The sequence below is a fragment of the Carassius gibelio genome, chromosome A13, assembly GCF_023724105.1.
Source record: "Carassius gibelio isolate Cgi1373 ecotype wild population from Czech Republic chromosome A13, carGib1.2-hapl.c, whole genome shotgun sequence".
Taxonomy (NCBI): domain Eukaryota; kingdom Metazoa; phylum Chordata; class Actinopteri; order Cypriniformes; family Cyprinidae; genus Carassius; species Carassius gibelio.
Window position 1 is genome coordinate 10,876,647 of NC_068383.1, and position 20,937 is coordinate 10,897,583.

Sequence of the window (20,937 nt, forward strand, 5' to 3'; positions counted from 1 at the left end):
ATATAAAAATAAATGTGATTGTTTTATTTTTGTGGAAAACCTGAAGCCGTGGCCCGAACGAGGAGGCGGGCTGTGATTGGCTGTGGACTTGATTGACTGGCCATCAGTTGCATAGTCATTTAAAATATGAGATCTTAAAGGGATAGTTCACCTCAAAATGAAAATACTGTCATATTTTACTCACCCTCAGGTTGTTCTAGACCTGTATTCATTTCTTTGTTCTTCTCAACATAAAATAAGACATTCTGAATAATGTTTGTGATCAGAAAGTGTCTGGCCCCCACTGACTCTAAAAGTGTATTTTTTTCATACTATAGACATTTTTTCATACTATGAGGGCCCAGCAACTGTTTGGTTAAAAACGTTATTTTGCATTCAAAAGCAGAAGGAAACTCATACAAGTTTAGAACAACAACATAATTGTAATTTTTGGGTGAACTATTTTTCTAATATAGCTGCTGTTGCCCTTTGTGTCAATAACATAAATCAAACATCAGAAAGAAAATCACTCACTGTCCTTGACCGAATCACTTTTGTAAAATAAATCCGAATGGATTGAATTTATACAGTAAAGACTTTTTAATCTATTTGTACATTTACTTTATTCAATATAATTTTTCTTCTTTCAGTTAGGCTAGTATTTTTTGTGATATTGAAATTGGTAACAAGCATTATGTGCATTTCAGTGCATCAAAAATTTGATAGGATAAAAATCCTATTTAAAGCTATATATATATATATATATATATATATATATATATATATATATATATATATATATATATATATATATATATATATATAACCCATAAGGAAACATCTGCCTCCCAGTGGTTACAAACCATTGCTGCTTTATTTCTTTGTGGTTGTTTTCTTGCAGAAACCTGTAAAGCCTGGAGCTTTCACAACAGATTCTCACAACTATGCATTTTTACCAATTGAAACATCAGAAGCACAAGGTCGTTTCATCTGAATACATATTTATTAGATAAATATTAGGATGTCACAGCATCTAACTACATACAGTTTTGCAAGACTAAAAATCACAATTAGTTTTTTGTTGTTGTTTTTTTTTTTCTCTCTCTCTGACCGGTTTAGAATATGAAATGATTGTACAACAGAATGTACAAGCAAAAGACAACTGCAAGGTTTGGTGCCAATCACCTCAGATTGTACCTCATTTATGTTTTTAATTTTCCTGATCATGATATCAAAATTGTACAAACTCTGGATTTTGGTTACAATCTTTTGGAACCGCCCCTGGCCCCGTGTCCCTATTGTCCAAATTATTTCCCCAGGATTTTCTTCATTATCTTCTGTAGCACCTTATTAAGTACACAAGAAAATGGAGCAATACACATAAGCTAAATATTACACAAATGTAAAACAAATGTGTCTCTTTTAATCCTCTCCCCAAATTCCTCAGTCATGTGGGATGAATATTTTACAAAAGTGAACAAATGCTTAGAGGTTCCACAGACGCTAACAAACACAGATTCATTTTACCCAATTTAGATTCTGATGGGAGGATGCAAGCTTTACAATTTCTAAATACACAATGCACATTCCCCTGGGGAAAATGAATACATTTCTGTTAACGTGTCTCTATTTATCATTTACATATGTACATGCATCCCTAATGTGTCCCTTCACCCTTTTTCCTTCGACCCGCACTGAACCCTCACCCTGTGGCTGGGTAATGAACACACCATCTATTTCATTTAAACCTTTCTGTTCCTGCCTCAGCACCCACTGTGTCTCTTCAATGACTGTACATCAATAGCATGTGACAGCTCACAGACAACATCTTCAGGAGTCTTTAAGTTCAGTTTATGCCTATTTGTGTCTACAAAGTGGGAACGGAAATGCGGCAGTGCATCTTTGAAAAAGGATATACAAGTGACCTACAGACAAACGCTATAGAACTTGAAACCACATTTTCCTGTTGGAGTTCTTAGTATTTAAATTGTCAACAACAAACATTTTTGTACATAATTCTACACCAAGAAGAACAGAAAAGAAAAAAAAAAACAGGCAAACTAAAACTATTATTGCAAAAAAATAACTTAAAATGGAAACATGTTTCAAACGGTGATGTCAGCCTTCAACAGTCTTTAAGTAACATCAGTATCATGGAAATGTTGTTACAAATATAAATATGGACAATTATTAGATTTGGCCATTTTGACTTAAAAAAAAAAAAAATCCAGAAAAAGCGTTTTTTCTTTGAGAAAATCAGTCTTGTACACATGGACGTTGTTAGCCTTCACTGAGCTGCTGATATAAAAGTTTTACTGAATTTTTACTGAAATGTACAGTTTCTGTAAGAATTGAATGCACTGATGGGTATTGAGATAATATATAGTTTAATTATATAACTGAATTAAAAAGGAAAAATCTATAAATAGAGAACATATTCTAAAAAAAACACTTTCTTCATTGTTTGCTCTGTAATTACTATGATTTTACATGTAAACAAAATGCTGAATGTGAGACGTTAAACGTGATCAAATTCTACAGGGAACAACTTAAGGGCTTGTCAAAATCGATTTGGGCCACCTTCTCAAATCAGGGTGCATAACTTTGGTAATCCATGGACATCATGTGATAAATGTACAGATTTTTGTACAATTGTAACAACATGAAAAAAACAAATACTTACCATTATATGAACAATATAATGTGCATTATAAAATAAAACTTAAACATGAAAATTCATGAATAAAAAGGCTGAATTAAAACAATACAGAAGAAATTGTTGAAAAAAGAAAAGAAAAGAAAACCGTATCACTAAAATAAGGGGCGAATGGGAATGATGAATGATTCCACATTGTGTGCAGTTTGTCAGAAGAGGGGTACGAACATCAAGGGCCTCACGCATGAAGAGAACTCACAGAGAAGACCGATGACACAAGACTGACTTCCCTTTGAAACGTGAATTGCTTTCTTCTTGCTCTGTGACCGCTGGTGTGGAGAATCCACAGATCGTTGCAGGAGGAGGAACAGTCTGTTGCACAATATCATGGGTAGAGTGCTGAAATGTTTGCGATTCTGTCTCGAGAAGGAAAGAATGCACGCCGTGATGGCCTCTAGCATTTGTTTAGAACATGATGCATACGTCTGAAGGTGCTGGACACATGAAATCACATTACAAAATGAGGTGCAAAGCTGCGTGGTGGTGTACTAGAACAGAACACCTTCTTGTGTCCTGTGGCGTGAGAGTTTGGGAGTGTTTGGAGAACTTTCGCAAAACTCCCATCGTTAGTCTCTGGGATGGGAGGGTTAGATCATTCTGGTGATTACGAGATGAGCTTTTTTTTTCATTTGTCCTCTCTTTAACAGGCTTCCAGGTGCAGTCTGACGCATTCTCTTGTGCTTTTCCGAGGGAGATGGACTGACAAACAGTGTGGACATCCAGCAGACGAGGACTTGGGAAGCCTCTTGGGAAGTGGTGGTAGAGTTTGGAAGAACAAACCTTCAAGAGATTGCGGACACACAGAGGCCAGTACAGGAAGAAATATATATATTTATATATATATTTTCTATTCAGGTCTTCTTTTCACAAAAGGAAAAAAAATCTGAATTAAAAATGCTACAATACTTTCCTAGTGAGCACACACACAGTTCTGTGTGACGTATTCATATGAACTGATAATAGCTGCACATGTATTTCCATTAGTATTGAAAGATATCACTTTAGTGCGAACCAACATGGCTGCCATATATGTGTGGAAAAGGTTGCTTGTAAAAGAGTGAGATATTTACACGAGGAAGAGGCAAAAGGATGGCTGTTTCCTGTTTGCAAAGTACAGAGTCAGTCTTCATATGCCTCTCAATTCCTGACAGCCAAACAAATGAGGACCTCTCTCCTAAAGGCCGCCTGAAGGAAGTCAGTTGTTCTCAAAAAGGGAAAGCAGATCATCGTTGCTGCTGCTTGGGAGGTCAGGAGGGTCTAAGTATGACAGCAACTCGTCCGGGTTCGCCAGTTCTGGCAGAAGCTGCAGAGAGCGACAGACAGATACAGTTACGATACAATCTCGCAAACGATCTTTAAGAACCTTAAAAATAATGGGAATATATCTTGAAATATATAAATATTATATAGCTCAATACATGTTAATCTCAGTCAACAGCTTTTTGTGGCATAAAAAAAGGTTACAATGAGGATGAGAATAGAAGTAAATGGAGACAATTTCTGGAGGACTTAAAAGAATGTGAAGCTTATCATATTATAAATGGCAGGGAAATCAAATTGATCAAAGTAGTATTACTTGAATGTAAGTTGTTTGATTATTATTTGAGCTGTAAAGATGTTTAAAATAATTATTTCGGGGTTTATGGCAATAATATTTTAGGGTTCATGGCATTAAGTTGTCAATAAGTTGTAAAACTGGATATAACTTTAAACAGAAGTTTTAAGACAAACAAATGTTGCTTATGCTTACAGACATTTCCATTGTAAGTTTCTCATTGTAACCAAGATTTTTTTTTTGCCTTTTTTTTTTTTAAGTAGCTGAAATAGAAATACATTTCTGTGGTAATTATGTCAACATTGTGCCTCAAATGCTCAAACGATAGAGCTCAACTTGAACTGAATCCAGAATATTTCTTGAATCAGGATGTTTTGGGACACTCAGAGCTTTGGACCATGGGGAAAGCGAGAGGCTTACATGACTGTGCAAGAAATGTAAGTAGCATGTGGCTCTTGAAATGAAAGAAGCCCAAACAAGCATCCGTGTGAATACTCACATCCAGCGAAGGCTCGGGCATGTCTGCAGGTCCCTGGCCACCTGCCTGCCCGTCGGCGGCAGGGTTGAAGGTCATGTCAGCATGTGGGTGACTGTTTTGGCCTGGCTGCTGGGGGGGTGGGTGCTGGCGTGGGGGCTGGGAGGATGGGGGGCCGCTGTGATGCAATGGCTGAGCTGACTGGCTGTTGGGGTGAGGGGATGCATGCATGCCTGGCTGCATGGAAGCATGGGATTGATCAGCGCTCACGGGATGGGGCATCTGCGAAGGGAGGAGAGAAGAGCGATGAGTTTCTCTGCATAAAGTGGAGCACTCCGTCTGAGAGAGCTCGAGTGGCAGCCATAGACAGACAAAGAGCAAAACAGGTGCCATGCAGATGATTCCGGAGCACATACATCTTCATAAAACTAAGATGACTTGCAAAACTATATATTTAAACTAATTTGTCTACGCAAACCTGAAGTGTACTTGATCTTAATACTAAGAGGAAAATGGTTCATTTACATGCTTTTGGAGCCATTTAGATTTTTCGAGCTTGAAATCAATATAGCAGGTGTAAAATATGAGACTTATTTTGAAACACCTCATGTTAGTATTAAAAGTAATAATGTTAATAGCAAGCAAGCAGGCAAAGTTCGACAGTAATTTTCTTAATTTATTGCTGGATCTGCTACATGCTTTGATAGTTACAGTGATGAGGATTTAAAAGGCATGAATAGGGACCAAACCTCTTAGACAAAGTTCAACATGCTGAGGCATGATAAAATTCTCTCTGAGAAGCTACAGCAGGGCTCGCAAAATTGCAAACTCCCTGATAGACCTTTGGGCAGGCACTCTTCAGTTTTTGGTAGCTAGAAATTAATATAACTAGACCGGATACAAAAAAAAAAGATTTTTTTTTTTTTGATGGAGAAAATTTGATAATAGTCTAAAAATCAATAAAAAACATTTTCAAAATACAAATATCAATTTTATATCACTATTTAAATTTTTTTTTATTAAAATGTATGGCTTTTTATGACCTGCTCAAATAAATGACCTGCACAAATAAAATGAATGCCATATGAGTGGGGTAGGGCAATGCCTGGTACCATATAAAACCATAAAAAGACAATTTACAGTTCAGATGCAGGTTTTCACAAAACAAATTTATAAACGTCACATTTCAGCCTTTAAACCATTTTTAGAAAAGTCAAAAAATTAGGCTATAAATTATTGTATTCATTTAAAAAATATAAATTTCTTACTGTCTTAATTGTTTAGATTTTTAGTAGTATCATTTGACCTTTCGTGAATATCAAACTTTTAAAGGGGTTTCTATCTCGGAGTGATTTGTTCCTAGTTTTTAATACAAAAAATCTAGTCAAATATGTCTCAAAACAAGGGGTATATAAAGTGATTTACCGAGTCAGGCATGCCGTGGGTGAGAGGCTTGTCAGGGCCCATGAGGCTGTTGGGCATGTCTGGCGGATGTGAGAGCTGGGGTCCATGCATGAAGTCATTCATGGGAGCTCCTCCACCAGAGTTACTGTGGGAGAAGTCAAAGTTTCCATGGCCCTGGTAACTATTGCCTGATTCACAAAACAGAGAAACAGCAGTGAGCAGCGATTACCTCAGAATCACAGAGACAAAGAGCTAGAGAGATTTAGACAGCTTGGATGGCAAACCAGCCTGGTAAGAGCTCACAGGCGTAAGTTCTTCTGACTGTTACGACTGAAGGGAAAACATGAAGCGTTCCTAAACAATGAAGCTTGTAAAATGCTAAGGACTGTTTTATGAGACCGAGAGCAAGAAAAGAACAGAGATCCTGATCAGGTGCTGACCTCTAACGTGGCCCCCATAATCACCATTGTTTCCTCCGTGCTGAAGGGGGAGGGGGGTGTAGGGTGAAGGGCCGGGACCCAGCTGGGCGATCATATCCATCACATTAGGCATGATCATTTGACTGGGACTCATGGTTTTAAAACGCTTGGCCAAAGGGCCATCTGGGTCCTCCTTTATATGAATGTCTGACTTTATGGGCACCGGCCTCCAACCACATGTAGGGTCGATGGTGACTTCTTCAAACTCCGAACTGTAAGAAAGAAACAAAATTAATGAATGCAAATAGTAGGATGTTTTTAATTTAACAATCATATCTCAGGTGCATTTTTACAGGACTCGCACTGAAAAACCACGTGATCCAATGTTTGATTAATAAACTTACTTTTGAATCGCATTGAGAATTCCCCACATGTACTGATCCACCTCCAGCCCTTCCAGTAATGCTGTTTTACTGGGGACAGAGAGAAACATATAAAACACAGAGCAAAGAGGAACAACGTATCACATTTATTTGGCTACCCAAAACAATTCTTGTGTGGTTTGCCCCATACTTGCATACAGGACATCTCCACGTTCCTCTCTCACAGTTCAGCTGCAGATAGGACTCCAAGTCAAAGCACTGCACATAAAAACAAATCTAAATTTAATCAATGCAAAATAACAGATTTGCACAATTTGTTTTGATTCAGATATTTGTCAAAGTTTTGCTTTGGTAATATGAGAAATCCCCAAAAACATGTATTTGCATAGTGCAGATTAGTGAGAAATAGTAAATATCATTATCATAATCAGTATTTTTATAAGATACGCACTTCAGCCATGCTTACCTGGATGTGTTTGCAGTCATGTCCCCTAGCAGGGAGCTGGATCCTTCGGAATGTGATTGGACACTTGAGGGACACTTTGATGGCTGTCTGCTCTACTCCATCCTCTCCATTTAGTGTGGCATTCCCAGAGGACGCTGCTACGCTACTGAAGTTTCTTTTAACTGCAGGAAAACAGACAAAGAGACATTGCAAAGATTAGGGATTGATGAAGATGATAATACAGAGTGACATCCACAGATTCCAAAGAATCCAGCATCTACTAACTTTTGGTAATGCAGTGTTCCGCAGGAAGGAGCCTCTTCTTCAGAAGTCCCTGCAGGACCGATCTCACCGATGGCCTATGGACCAGCTGCAGCACGAACAAATGCGACTGCAACAAGACCAAACATATAACAACCCGCTAGCAAGCATCTCCACATCAGAATATCTTTTACATGATACAGTATCTGTACCGTTCCGTTTTCAGACAGGAAAGCATAAAACTGATACCAGCAAATGTAGTAGGAAGAGAACAGAAGCTGCTTCAAATCAGTGTTATCTGATTTCATATCACATGCTGTATAACAGCTCTTTGACATGGCCGCTAAATGAAAGACTATACATTATTGAAAGACAGCAGAGGAATACTCACACAACAGCAGGCTGTGACTGTAATCTGGATGGTGTTTCTCCCTGGCTGACACACGTGCTTTAAGTGCAGGGGTTTGTGGGATGTCTTATTTTCGCCCCTCTCAATAGTGAGGGGGGTGGCGTTGACGCTGACTTGGACGGATGCGGGCCAATTGGTGTTCATTTGTCGGTCCTCATGATGATAGCATTTAAACTGCAGCTCCAGATCAGATCTGTAGGACATGAGGAGAAGGTTCTAGTTTTAATGCAATAGTCCTCATGACATTCCAACTTGTACTGTTTTCTGTGGTACACAAAATGAGATGCCTTGCAGAATGTGCACACTGCTTGTCATGTCACACACAGTGTGTGTAAATAATGACAGAAATATAATTAAATATGAAGGATTTCATTGTCAAGAGCAATTGCAGTTTATAGTAGTAACATGCACACCTCCACATGAGCGTCTGGTGGACGGAGGGGCGCAGATGGAAGACGTGGTTACTGACAGCCAGGTTGTGCTCTAATCTGAAGGGCTCCAGCACAACTCCATCTCTCACAGGGAACGTCAGACGAAGCTCCTCGTTGGCTATGGGAACAAATTTTAGAGATTAGATGGATTAACAGTCTACACATGTAGACCATAGTATCAATGTGTAAGAGGCTTTCAAGTTTGGCTTTCCCTTCACCTAGATTCACCCTTTCCCACCGAAGCACATATATTATGAATGAGATCTGAGTGGATGTGAAAAATGCATGAATGTCAGATAAATGTGCAATGGGACTTTTTTTTCCCACTCAGCTGCAGGTGGTGGATCAAAAGATTCTCAGGGATTTATTCTGATTGACTGTAACGGAGTTTGTAATACGGACAGAGCGGAGATCAGTACAATGAAACGGTCGTGGTGTGGGATTTCTTTGCGTGACTCACTTGGAGGTGGAGGCAGAGGCGTCATGTTTGGCTTCAAGTCTGGAGGAAATGGGGGCTTGACATCCTGATTGGGTGACAGGTACGGAGGTATACTACTTCCAGGGGTCATGGGTGGCGTGGGGTTCCCAGGAACTGGCGAGTGTGGGTAGTTCACCACCTGCCGAGGAGGCTTTAGTCAAAGAGAGACATGATCACTGAATGCAGTCACTAAACAAACCTCAAATCTGTACATATTACATAGTACAAATGGGAGATTACACATATCTGTGTATGAAAATAAAGCAATAGTTTAACCACCTACCCCATTTCCTTGATTATACCCATAACCACCTCCAGAGAAATTGTTGTTCTGACCATTGAATGGCTCTTGCTGAAACAGGAAAGAGCATACAGAGTTTAAATAAAGAAAACAAGATAGCTGCTATTAATATTTAGAAGTGTAAGCCAAATTACACCATTTCCTCAAGAAAATTGTGTCTACTAACACTGCAAAGACCAAGCAATATGAATTTACCTTATAATATTGGCCCATGGCTACCCCAGTAGGGGGATACTGGCCTGAGCCCTGTTGTCCCGGCATCCTTTGCCCAGGGTAATTGGGTGAAGGAAGAGCTCTAGAAGCATTTGGGTTAGGGTACTGCCCTTGCTGGTTGGGAAACTGGCCATTGGGTCCAAACTGCTGGCCTCCATAATTAGGCTGTTGGAAAAAAACAAAAAACAGTTGGTTCACAAACACAAACAGCCAATACAAAATATCTACTCAAGTTCTATTTGAACCATTGGTGGTCTTACCTCTCCTGGATAGGGCCTCTTGGTGCCCTGCATAGGCATGGACTGAGGTCTGGGTCCAGGGTAACTCTGCTGAGGCATCCTTTGGCCGTGGCCACTGAAGGGCCCCATCCCTGGGCCTCTGGGCTGGTTCATACCCATTGGAGGGCCACTCATGTTGGAGCTATTCATGCCACCACCCATACCAGCCGGGTTCATGCCTCCAGCCATGGACGGGGGCCCACGGGGCCCTGGCTGGTTCATGAACTGGCTGTTGTAGCCTTGCGTAGGCCCCATCTGGAAAGAGGAGCAGACCTGTGGAAAAGGCCAATGGCAGTTCACATGAATAAGTGGAGTCATTTAGAAGTCCAGGGTAGGGAAAGAAGCCAAAACCAATGAGGGACAAACCTGGTTGTACTGGTTCATGTCTTTGTTGGTCTCTTGCAGGGCCGCTACGGTTGCTGTGGCAGTAGCTGTTGCGGTGGCGGCTGCAGCAGCAACAGCAGCGGCAGCAGCAGCAGCAGCGGGTTGGGTGAAATCAGACGGCGGTCGTGTATGAGGGGGCATGCCTATACCACTCGGAGCATTCGGCCCACCCGGGTAACTGAGCAGAAGGAATACACATCACATTAACGTCTACATCACAAATTACAGAGACAAAAAAAGTCTATTTATTAGAATAAAACTTGTTGGAATGCCACAGAAATCTTTCCTGGATTTGCACTTGGCACATCAAGAAGGTGATATCATCCCTTTCAAGAAAAACATCCTTAAAATGAGTATTAGCTTGGCTTTAAACCCATGTGTCAAGTATCACTAATGGGAGACTCTTCTTTAGCTTATTGAATCTCCCAAAGAGATGCAAAACAACTTTGTAAAACAACTTCCCATCATCCTGTCTGGAACGGACTCTCTAATGCTTGAAACATTACCTTCCACCAAAACCTCCTCCTCCCGGGTGCCCTGGACGCCCATAGATGCTTTGCTGCATGTAGGCCTGGTTGGATCCCCCTTTGGCTGAAAACTGTTGTTGTTGGCCAGGGAACTGATGCGAGTTGATCCCTGGGTTGTTGGCTGACATACCAGACCCTAGTGCATTGCCTCCAGGGTTCATGGGATTGTTGGTATTGGCCATGGGGTTACCCAATACCTAGATCAAAGGCAACACTGGTTATAAGATCAACGTTATTACCATTACTGTTTTTGTACAGTGACAGGATGTGTGTGACTCACCTGACTTTGTGATGTATTGGTTACGCCCCACACCGTCGTAACCACTGACAACGAGCCAGGGGCCTGGTTAGTGTTTTGTTGCCAGGGAACGCTGTCATATGGAAAGGACCCATCACTACAAAACAGTGTTCAAACAGTAATGTGAGATCAGGGGCATCAAACATGTGTTGAGAAACAGATAAAGAAAAAAATCTCCCTCCTGACTACAGAACATTTGTTTTTCCATGAAAATGAAGCTGTAATGTTTGCGAAAGTAGGCAATCACTAGTCCTAGAGCAGAAAATGTTCTGAAAAACATCACTAAGCTAGTGAAGTTCCTCAGCAAACGTTGTCTCTGGCAATCTATCAATCTCTATCAACTTCTTGTTGACGTACCTAGAGGGTAATGTTACAAAATATCACGTTTTTTCTGCTGTTGTTTGGAACACTGTGAGAATGAATTTCATCTGCTCAGCCTTCAGTGATGTCATGTTTACAGGGCTTGTAATGAAAGCTTGGTCGAATGCTTCTTGGAAAAGCCTTGTGTTCACGATCATATGCCACATAAAAACAAACAATTCTGTGCTGGATGAGTGCACCAAGACTCAATTTCCAGAGGAGATTCTGAGAAATCAGAAAGGGGCAAGACTATTGTAAGTTTAACAGTGCTTGGAATGGCTCCAGCAAGTGTCAGGTTAGAGCAGAATTTTGTCAGGGTACTGACCCGTGCGAGAGCGAGGGCTTCATGGAATTCATGGGCGGCTGCAAGGGTACTTTTCCCTGTGGATCACTCTGACGATTCTTCTGATGCCGCAACAAGAGAAGCCGTCCCAGCTCCTCGCACCAGGACGAAAGGAGAGCTGGAGAAAAAGAGACAAACACAAAGAACGATCAGAAAAGATCTTTGGCACAGAGACAAATCACCTGTTGACTAAGCAGCAATCTTTCTTATTTTATCTTCAGAATGCTATTTAGCAAGAGCAAAACTCACTGCCAAGTATTACCATAGCATTCCTTAATATGATTTTAGGTGCCATTTTTGTTTCAATGTCAGTATTTTTCTTTTATATAATTTTATAAGCAAATGATGATAATGATGCCAAAGGTGTTTTGCGAAATCAATCAGTTAATGTCTTTACCACTAGAGGTCCCTACAATCACAGTATAGGTACAAGCATGCTTGAGATCCTCTATAATAGCCTTCTTTCAGTATGCTTTTCATAGGATCATATGCTTTTCATCTGCAGTGCACTTTAAGCAGTGATCCTTCTACAGAAGACCTGTCTACCCTCTTGTGAAAGGAGGATGATGAAGGACAGGGAGAGAAAGAGCGAGAAATGGGAGATGAGAATCAGTGAATCATGCCGGTGTTGTGTCCTGGCAGCACTTTACTCCTGAGAGGGGTGACAAAACGAGTCTCTCACCATGGTGATGGAGTCAGTTCGGGATGGCAGCAGCTGGCATGTGACCAAAACCTGGTCTAATCGATTCTACACACTGCATACGGCTGAAACACGAGCGCTGCATTCAAGTGCTCTTCATACAAACGGTCCTTACACTTCCTAACTGACACTATTTAGAAAGATACTCACTGCTAGCTGAATCATTCTATGAGAAGAGTACCATTTGAGTCCACAACATGTGATGAAGTGCACTAAACACAAACAACTGCTTTTTTAACTTTAACATTTGTTTAAAAATGTTATACAAATTTGTAAGATTGAAACATTGCAAAACTGCAGGTTATTTATCTAAATCACACTACTCATTAACTTTAAAATAATCATTAAAATTCTCATTCTAAATGGCATAGAGAGGAAGTGAAATCACTGGAGTTTCTACTCAATTTTCAGAATGAATCTTATGCTTGACAAGATCTTATCATTTGACAAATATCCCATATTCAACGAATCACATATAGAAAAAAACATGAGAACATTTTAGAAAATAATATTTTTTGTTGTTGTTGTTTGAAATGTTCCACTTCATCACATTCCCAATGTCACGTGTTCAGAGTCCTTCAAAACAATAATTGAACTTGAGGTGGCACATTGCATTTAAATACAGTCATATACTTTTAAAAAATCATCTTTCCATCATGAAAAAGGTGCCTGTTTCATAGAATGACTCTGAGCTGCACACAGAGAACAGGGAACAAAAAATAATCACACGCCGACAGAACAAGAACAAAAGCCAAGAAATGTTTCAGTAGTGCTGCACCTCTAGTCTTCCTTTGCCATCAAACAGATTCTGCAAGGGACCTTATAAAATATTCTCTTTCCCCTAAGACGAGTTCATACATGGAACAATACCCCTCTTTCTTCTCTAAATCTAGTTCACAGAAAGTAGATGAGTAAAAAAAACAAAAAGCCTGCTATGGCTATTTGAACAGAGAGGGTGGTGTCAAGAGTCCAGAATGTCTCTCTCTCTCTCTCTCTTTCTCTCTCTCTGGTGCAGAGAGACAGACGTCTGTCTTGGCTCTTTCCTCTCTAAATCGATCAGTAAGTAATGACTATGAAGACTGCTCAGCTGTCTCCAGTGCCTTTATTGCTGGGGGAACGTAAACCAGCACACACGCTCCTGAAAAACACACACCTCAGTCTGGAGACCTGGATTAGTATTACCTGTTGACCTCTAGTTGTTTGTAATAATTGCGGAGGTTGTCTGTGATCTTAATCCCATGCGAATCAGCCATGATTGTAATTTGTAGAGTAAATATTTCCCTGCAAATGACCTACCATATTTCGCAGAACACAGAGGTCCTGTGATTATATTAGTCCAGTGTGAATTGGCATCTCTGTGATTTGGCGGTGTCGTATATAAAATATTTTTTTAAAGGTTTTTATTTTTCTGTGCGCCTTCATTCGCGAAGAATGGAGGCTGCATTGGAGTGTTTTGATGGTGTTTTGGGTGCTGGGTCATAACGCTATACAGGGACAGTTAGGATTTCATCTACATGCAGGCTGAGCCCTCAGACAGACCATTAAAAGCAAAGATACAAATTACCAAGTAAATACACACAAATATCCATTAAAGCTACAGAAGTTACTTCGTTAAGAGAAGCGAGTGATTCTCTCTTTATATTTTATTGTTAAATTAACATTAACATACGACATGCATGGATCACCTTTATTAATGCACATCTGGTATTTTCTTAACCATTTACGTTAACTTAAGACATAACCAACAACATTTTTATGCTAATAGTCGTTAAGACAGTAATGACATAATTTGCCATTTGCATGCTGTCTCAGAGACGGCTTTCTGTGTACGTGCTTCAGGTGTGCACGCGCACAGTGTCCAAGTACTGCACTGAGATCTCTTTCGTGCCGTCTTGCACTTGAATGGCTTAAAATCATGTTTAAATTGACAAGCCTTAAAACACATGAGAATGAGGAACTTTTTTTGAAGAAGCATCACTGACCTGTTCATCCAGATCATCTGGGAGACAAGTCAGTAAATTAGAGTAAAATCAGAGGCTTTACTTAACCTGTGTGAATGCACCACATGAAACTCAGATGTGGGAAGGTCATTTCTAAATTACACGAGGTCCCCAGATAATACTAATCCCATACGAATAGGGCTTTATTTACCACAGTCTGCACCTGACGGATAGTTAACACAAAAATAATTTACTCACCCTGACATTTGAGAGTTAAGGTGGAGGGGATTAACACAAAGTTGTTGTATGGAATAGTTTTTGATACTTTATGGTGATTTTTTAAATTCTTGAGTTTGAGATACCACAGGAAGATCAAAGTACTAGAGTAAATGACAGAATTTCCATTCATATTTGTGCGACATTAGTCATTTTATGCCTGTGTTAATAATTCCTGAATAAAATTCAAAGACCCTTAATGCATTGATGAATCTGAACTGGAGTTCTTCCAAGAAACAGCTTTAAGTTATTCAATATCCCAGCGGCACCTGACACACTCTCCCATCCAAGTTCAAACACACAATTACAGTGAGAAAATCGCGTTTGTGTAAATATATCAAAGGGGTCTGTTTCAAAGAGAATGCTTCTCACCTCTCTGCGACAGGCGTGAAAGCCGTCCCAGCAGGATTGGAGCATGAGGCTGGAATCACCCACCTACTTCAATGAGAATTATTCTACCCTGCCATTACAGAGAGCTTATCGGCCAGCTAAATCACTACCTCTGCATGCTGGCAACTGTTATTTTCTCACAAAAGACCAACTTAGAGCTCATATGACAGGTTACAGCCAGACGCCGCCTGCCAATTTTCAACTGTTGTTCCCGCCTAGCATGCCTCCCACACGTAACAAAGACTAGCGCTCTCCTGCCTGCGATTCAACCAGTAAACTCACCCAAAAAACAACCTATTCAACACAGCACCTTCCGGCAGCATACAATATCCCTCTTACCTAGCTGAATACAGCTACACGATTTCTCCCACAAACATCATCGCCTCCACCACTACCCACGGGGCTGTGTTGTCATTTTAATGCATAATGTTTACTGTAACGCAATCTCTCTCATCAATAGGGATGCACTGATACACTGACTTTAGATCCAATATTCAGTTCATTGGCTCTTTAAATGCTCCCATAACAAAACTATTTCAAGACAAATGACATTTAATTAATTAGCAGCAGTCACGCCAGCATAGAGCTCCTGTTGTGCAGTAAGACAACTGCGCAAGCGCAAAGGAAACAGAGGAGCTCTCCTAGAATTACTTGACTTTAAGTGGTAATAAACATGCATGTTTTATTATTTATATTTTATTATTCAATACATTTTTTTTAGTCAAACAATCATGCTGTCCTTATACCACACATCCTACTGTACTTTACATTATTACCACATAGAAGCAGTGAGTACCAAAAAGAAAGTTTCTCTAACAAATGATATCATGAATCCTTATACTCACCAGTAAATCAGCATTAATTACATTTCTCTTTCATTCACTGTATTAAAATGCCTCTCTCAGTCTCGGTTTTCCTTTCATCGGTCTCTCTTCCTTCATTTGGTCCTGCTCGCATTGCCAGACACCTGCTCCAGAATGGGTTGTGTTGAGTGTTAAGTTGGCTGTAGGCTACTTTAGCTCTGTGGTGGTACTGCTGGCTTACAGTGGTGTGCACCAGGCAGTGATCCCAGCAGGAAGAGACACGAGGACCGACATATAGCATAACTCTCACAAAGCCATGCCAGACAATAAAACTGAGGTTTGCTTACACCAGCCAGACTCTAATACAGTCTGAGGCTTCGCATACTTAGTGTGTCATTTATCACAACCCAGCAGCTTCAAAAACGGTTGTTAAACACAGTGTAAGAAGCAATTTCAGGGTGTAAAAAAAGACAATAACAGTGTTTACCAATCAATCGTACAGTGTCATATTATGCCATCATAAATCACTTCATATATTAATATGAATAAATACTTTTTTGAAGAAGAAGAAGAAAATGTGCACGAAACTACCAGTGTTGTTGTTAACAAAACTTGAAATAAACTTTTTTTTTATGTTGTAAAAAAAAAAACAACCAGGAAAAACTGACTCACAAAAGAAATTTTAACAAAAATTATCTAAAATAAATGTTTTAAAAGTTTTAATATATGGTATATTCTAATACTTGAATGACAAGTAAAAATGACAATAAAAACAACCCTCTTCAAAGTCCTAAATATGACCAGTAATATTTTTAAAGACATTTTTTAAAGATATTTTTTCTCGCTTTTAAAAAGACAGTACTCCAAATATGCAGAGAGCAATATTTGCTAACGCTGTATGATCCATGCTATCCATACAAGCTCTGTGAATCACATTAGCCATGTTCTGCCATTTCTAAAGGTACCAGACTGCAGCAGAAACCATCTTACTGAGGGGACAACAGCCTGTGGCTCTACAGACTTCTGGCAAAACAGAGCAGAGAGACAGAGACTACACAAAGCAACCCCCCTCCCTGTCTGCTCTTTGTCTTGAGAAGAGCCTCTCCAAGCAGGTTTAGTGGGCTTTGAATAACTGACCAGGGTAAATCCCCAAATGATCCAGTTTATAGGGAACCAAGGTCACCCCCGGTTACCCAAATCGCCTCTGAAGCTGACCCAAGAATGTTTGTCCATCGCTCCTTCTCAAGTTGGCAGCTTCACCTCTGCCAGCACCTCTTTTTGGCCAAACTCTTGGTTTTACTGGCTTCAACTCCTCTCTATGAGCTTTTTGATTATGATGTTGCTAATAAAAAGTAGATGTCAGTAAATTAAAGTTAAGACACGGGAAAGAAGCCAAAATTGTAAGGAAAAAAAATCAAGTAGAAAGTTCATTGTATAATAAAATGCTTTGTTCCAAAAACCTATGGAGCTGCCATGCTGTCCTACTACCTACACAGGCAGCATCCTAAATGAAATGCACCCTCACAAGAAACTGATTTAGGTGCTCAACATTTAATCTATGTACTCTACAGATGATTCCAATGGTTAAATCTGGTTAAAGTTATCATGTTGCTAAGCTAAAACACCAATATCCATAACCATACAGAGAACACAAATACTGTCTTAAGTATTTTATTTTGCATAGCATTTTAATTGATAAACGTCAGTTCTGCATGGAGTATAAGCATACTTAGTCAACTTTTGTTTGATTTCTTTCACCATCTTGGATTTTTTTTTTTTTACTAAGCTTGTCACAATGCATTCAAGGATAACTGTCTTGGTAAAGGATGCATGTTTGCCTTAAATTTGGCAAAAATTTGGTATCTTACACTGGCAAAACCAGATGCTTTAAACCACAATGCTTCTTAATGCTAGGTAGGCTGCTCACTAGGCTCTGGAACAGAGCAAAAAATTAAAAATACAAATAAATATCAGATTTTCTGACAAAAGCCAAACCACACTAAAAGAATTACATACACTATCTATGTCCTGTCCACTTCTAAATCTCAGAATACACTGGAATTTTGACTAGTGCAGCTTTGGAAAGTGGGAAGATTTCAAACCTCACGAGGACGTCTCGAGCATAAAATGTGGCTGGAATTTATAACACCAGCCATATTTTCAAATGTCCTCAGAGTCCTTTTCTTTCACCCTCACTCTCAATCTGTGAGTCTGTGAGAGTCTCAGACCGACGCCACAGTGAATTGGCAGACATGTCGACTGACCTTCCTGGACCACTTAGTGAAAATACACAACCCTGCTTGTCCACATGGCCATGTCTGCCCTTCATCCTCACCTCTCTAAGATCATCACAGCACCTTACCTGACCTAGAAAACCAACCAAAGAGAAATCCAACAGCTGACCACGGGTGATCGAGAACACTATAGAAACTGTTAAAAGCTGTTTTTATTTTAAAACTATAAATGAAAAAAAAAAAAAAAAAAAAAAACAACAACAATTGAAACCGATAAAGAAGTTAGTTACACAGATAATCTGTTTATTCTGAACTATTGGGTCCCTTAGACAAATTTTAATGAATTCCTCTTCAAATTCATCCATCCTAAATACTTCAATCTGTTAATGCAGGTCTTTCCCAGTGAGTGTAAGCAGCTTAAAGAACTTCTTCCAACAGCCTTCATAGAGAGATTTGTGTAATACCGCCGCCACACACAAGCCAGAAAAATACAAGAAGAAAATAAAAATACTCTAATGTGGTGCTCAAAGTTTAAATTATTTTAACAGTTCATTTCATTATGTCTCTCTTTGAATTTATCAGTGTTTTTGAATGTGTAGTTGAATAAATGGTTAAATCGTAATGCATAGGGGTATGTATGGACAATAAAAAAAGCCTCAAACCACATGAATAAGATGCTGGTAGCACGATCTGATAGGTAGCATTTTTCGCTATCGATTAGTGCTACCTATCTTTTTAAATGGAAGGTAGCACAATCTGAGCAGCTAGCACAAATCGGCAGAACACCGGCAGTATGGCAGGCATGTGCTCAGGCAGCGCACTACTAACTAATGACACAGGGCAGGTCCTTGCATACGAGAGGCTCACATATTAATTAAGACCAGAGCTGAACCTGAGTGCAGTCTACACACACACTCACATAAGTCAGAGTTCTTAACCCCTAACTGAGGTTAACAGGCCACAAAGTGACCTGCGCTCAGGTCACATCACCAGGTGATGTAACCACTCAGGATTCTCTCTAGCACAACACACACACACACACACACAAAGAGTAGCTGCTTGAACAGATGAAAGTGATATTTCTCATTTGAATGCATAAATAAGCGATCTCATCGCTGTTTCTGTCAGTTACAGATGTAATTCACCTCCTACAGCGCAGTAACATCCGCACAATGTGCACTCGCTGACATTCTGCTCTGTTTGAGAGGATCGAAACACCTTGATGCGCTTCTGAATTGGAAAGGAATTTGAAGCACACGGCACAGTGCATTGTCGCTACAGATTTGAGTAAAATGGGAATGAACGACTGCGATGAAATGGAGAAGAGCTGACAGACAGACTGGCACGAAACACAGGGCAGCCCTAGAAGTGAGTGACATACGGATGAAGGCTTTGTTTTGATCATTAAATACAACAAAATGGGACATCATTCCTGAGATGCACAGTCTGAAAAAGCTGAAAACCTGGGCCGTAAACATACAGAGTGCCTTTGCGAAAGAATAGATGACAGCAGAAAAATCCCAGGATAATCTGAGATGACACTGCAGCCCATGCGTCTGTGAAACAGGTATGGATGCTCAGTCAGAAGCCAATGACCCCCCCGCATACACACCCCGCAAACAAAGGAAGCACATCAAAAGCGTCTGCATCATCGTGATTCATCTCCTGTTACTGCGTACGAATGAATAATAAAAAAAACAAAAACAGAATGAATGCCCAGGGTGATGATGAAGAGAGAGGGAGAGAGAGCTCTCCAATAGATGTGTTTCACAAGCCAAACAATGCTAGAACACAGAAGAGTACCTGTGTCACTCTGACATCTCCTGCAGGTGGTGGTTTCTGTAGGGTTCAAATTCAACATTTTACTCAAGGGGGCAAAGAAATATTAAGACAAGATAGTATCAGTAAGCAGAGTTGACGTCATCAATGGGTGAACTGATGTCCTGGTTGAATTGATGGGACTCTGCCCCGGCCTGCTGTCCGAAACACTGACTTCTCATCTTAGAGAAAGAAGTGATCTAAAAATCAACGCATTTGCTGAAATATTCCAGGTGCTTGCACATTTGTCAGAAATTTCAAGCTAAGAACCTCAAAAGTAACCTAGAGTAGAATATCATTTAATAAAATTGATCCATTTAAAAAGTATCAAACAGTATTTGGTTCTTTTGAATTTAATGATAAAAACCTAACATGACATTCCAGCATTTACAAATCTAAATATGTCCAAAAAGAAACCACAGAATCTCATGACACATCGTTTAAATTAGACAGATGTGCTTAAGTCTTGATAATGCTTCATATGACTAACACATTTGTCACTGTCTGAGGAAACATCTAAATATCAAATTAGTCACATTATCAAGCATATAGCTATTCGGCAGTCACTATGTTATTTCCATAGGCTATGACCTCCCTATATTACTAATGGAAATTCTCTCTTGGACTTCATAACAAGACAGTTCAGACACAGATGGATAAAATTGTAATTGTAAAGATTCAGAAGATGACTTTCCTATACCATACATGTGCGTCAATCTTAGCTGTTCAGTCATATCCTTATTCACATCATTGACTGGTTGTGTATTACTACAGAAAGCCTAACAATATAACAATTAAAAATAACGGTTTTCTATTTTAATACATTTAAAATGTAATTTATTCATGTAATGGCAAAGCTGAATTTTCAGGAGTCATTACTCCAGTCTACAGTGTTACTTGATTCTTTGGAAAACATAATTATCAACAGTCTGCTTAATATTTTGTGGAAACCATTAACATTAACACCACATTTTTTCAGCATTCTTTGATGAATAGACATTTCCAAGAATTGTATGAATTTAAAAATCCAAACTATCCTATCTAAAACTTCTACAGTAATAAGACAGTTTACGGTATGTTTACACAACCTACTTGTTTAGATGTTTACCTTGCATCC

General features: G+C 39.6%; 1 protein-coding gene across 6 annotated transcripts in view; it reads right to left on the minus strand.

The window, feature by feature from the left end:
* Window positions 1–962: 962 nt before the first annotated feature.
* LOC128026130 (zinc finger MIZ domain-containing protein 1-like) overlaps window positions 963–20,937 on the minus strand; it is a 123,092-nt gene continuing 103,117 nt past the window's right edge. For 3 of the 6 annotated variants that reach the window (XM_052612882.1, XM_052612883.1, XM_052612881.1), the window contains 19 exons: window positions 19,806–19,841; window positions 11,642–11,777; window positions 10,939–11,053; window positions 10,638–10,855; window positions 10,114–10,309; window positions 9,730–10,020; window positions 9,452–9,634; window positions 9,239–9,307; window positions 8,938–9,106; window positions 8,460–8,595; window positions 8,029–8,239; window positions 7,662–7,767; window positions 7,398–7,558; window positions 7,122–7,189; window positions 6,953–7,021; window positions 6,570–6,820; window positions 6,151–6,317; window positions 4,750–5,007; window positions 963–3,998 (listed from right to left, as the gene is read on the minus strand). In XM_052612882.1, the coding sequence (XP_052468842.1) occupies window positions 3,891–3,998; window positions 4,750–5,007; window positions 6,151–6,317; window positions 6,570–6,820; window positions 6,953–7,021; window positions 7,122–7,189; window positions 7,398–7,558; window positions 7,662–7,767; window positions 8,029–8,239; window positions 8,460–8,595; window positions 8,938–9,106; window positions 9,239–9,307; window positions 9,452–9,634; window positions 9,730–10,020; window positions 10,114–10,309; window positions 10,638–10,855; window positions 10,939–11,053; window positions 11,642–11,777; window positions 19,806–19,841 (2,948 nt within the window). In that variant the 3' untranslated portion in view covers window positions 963–3,890. The remainder of the gene's footprint in view (window positions 3,999–4,749; window positions 5,008–6,150; window positions 6,318–6,569; window positions 6,821–6,952; window positions 7,022–7,121; window positions 7,190–7,397; window positions 7,559–7,661; window positions 7,768–8,028; window positions 8,240–8,459; window positions 8,596–8,937; window positions 9,107–9,238; window positions 9,308–9,451; window positions 9,635–9,729; window positions 10,021–10,113; window positions 10,310–10,637; window positions 10,856–10,938; window positions 11,054–11,641; window positions 11,778–19,805; window positions 19,842–20,937) is intronic. The other 3 variants (XM_052612885.1, XM_052612884.1, XM_052612886.1) reach the window with 1 other exon arrangement.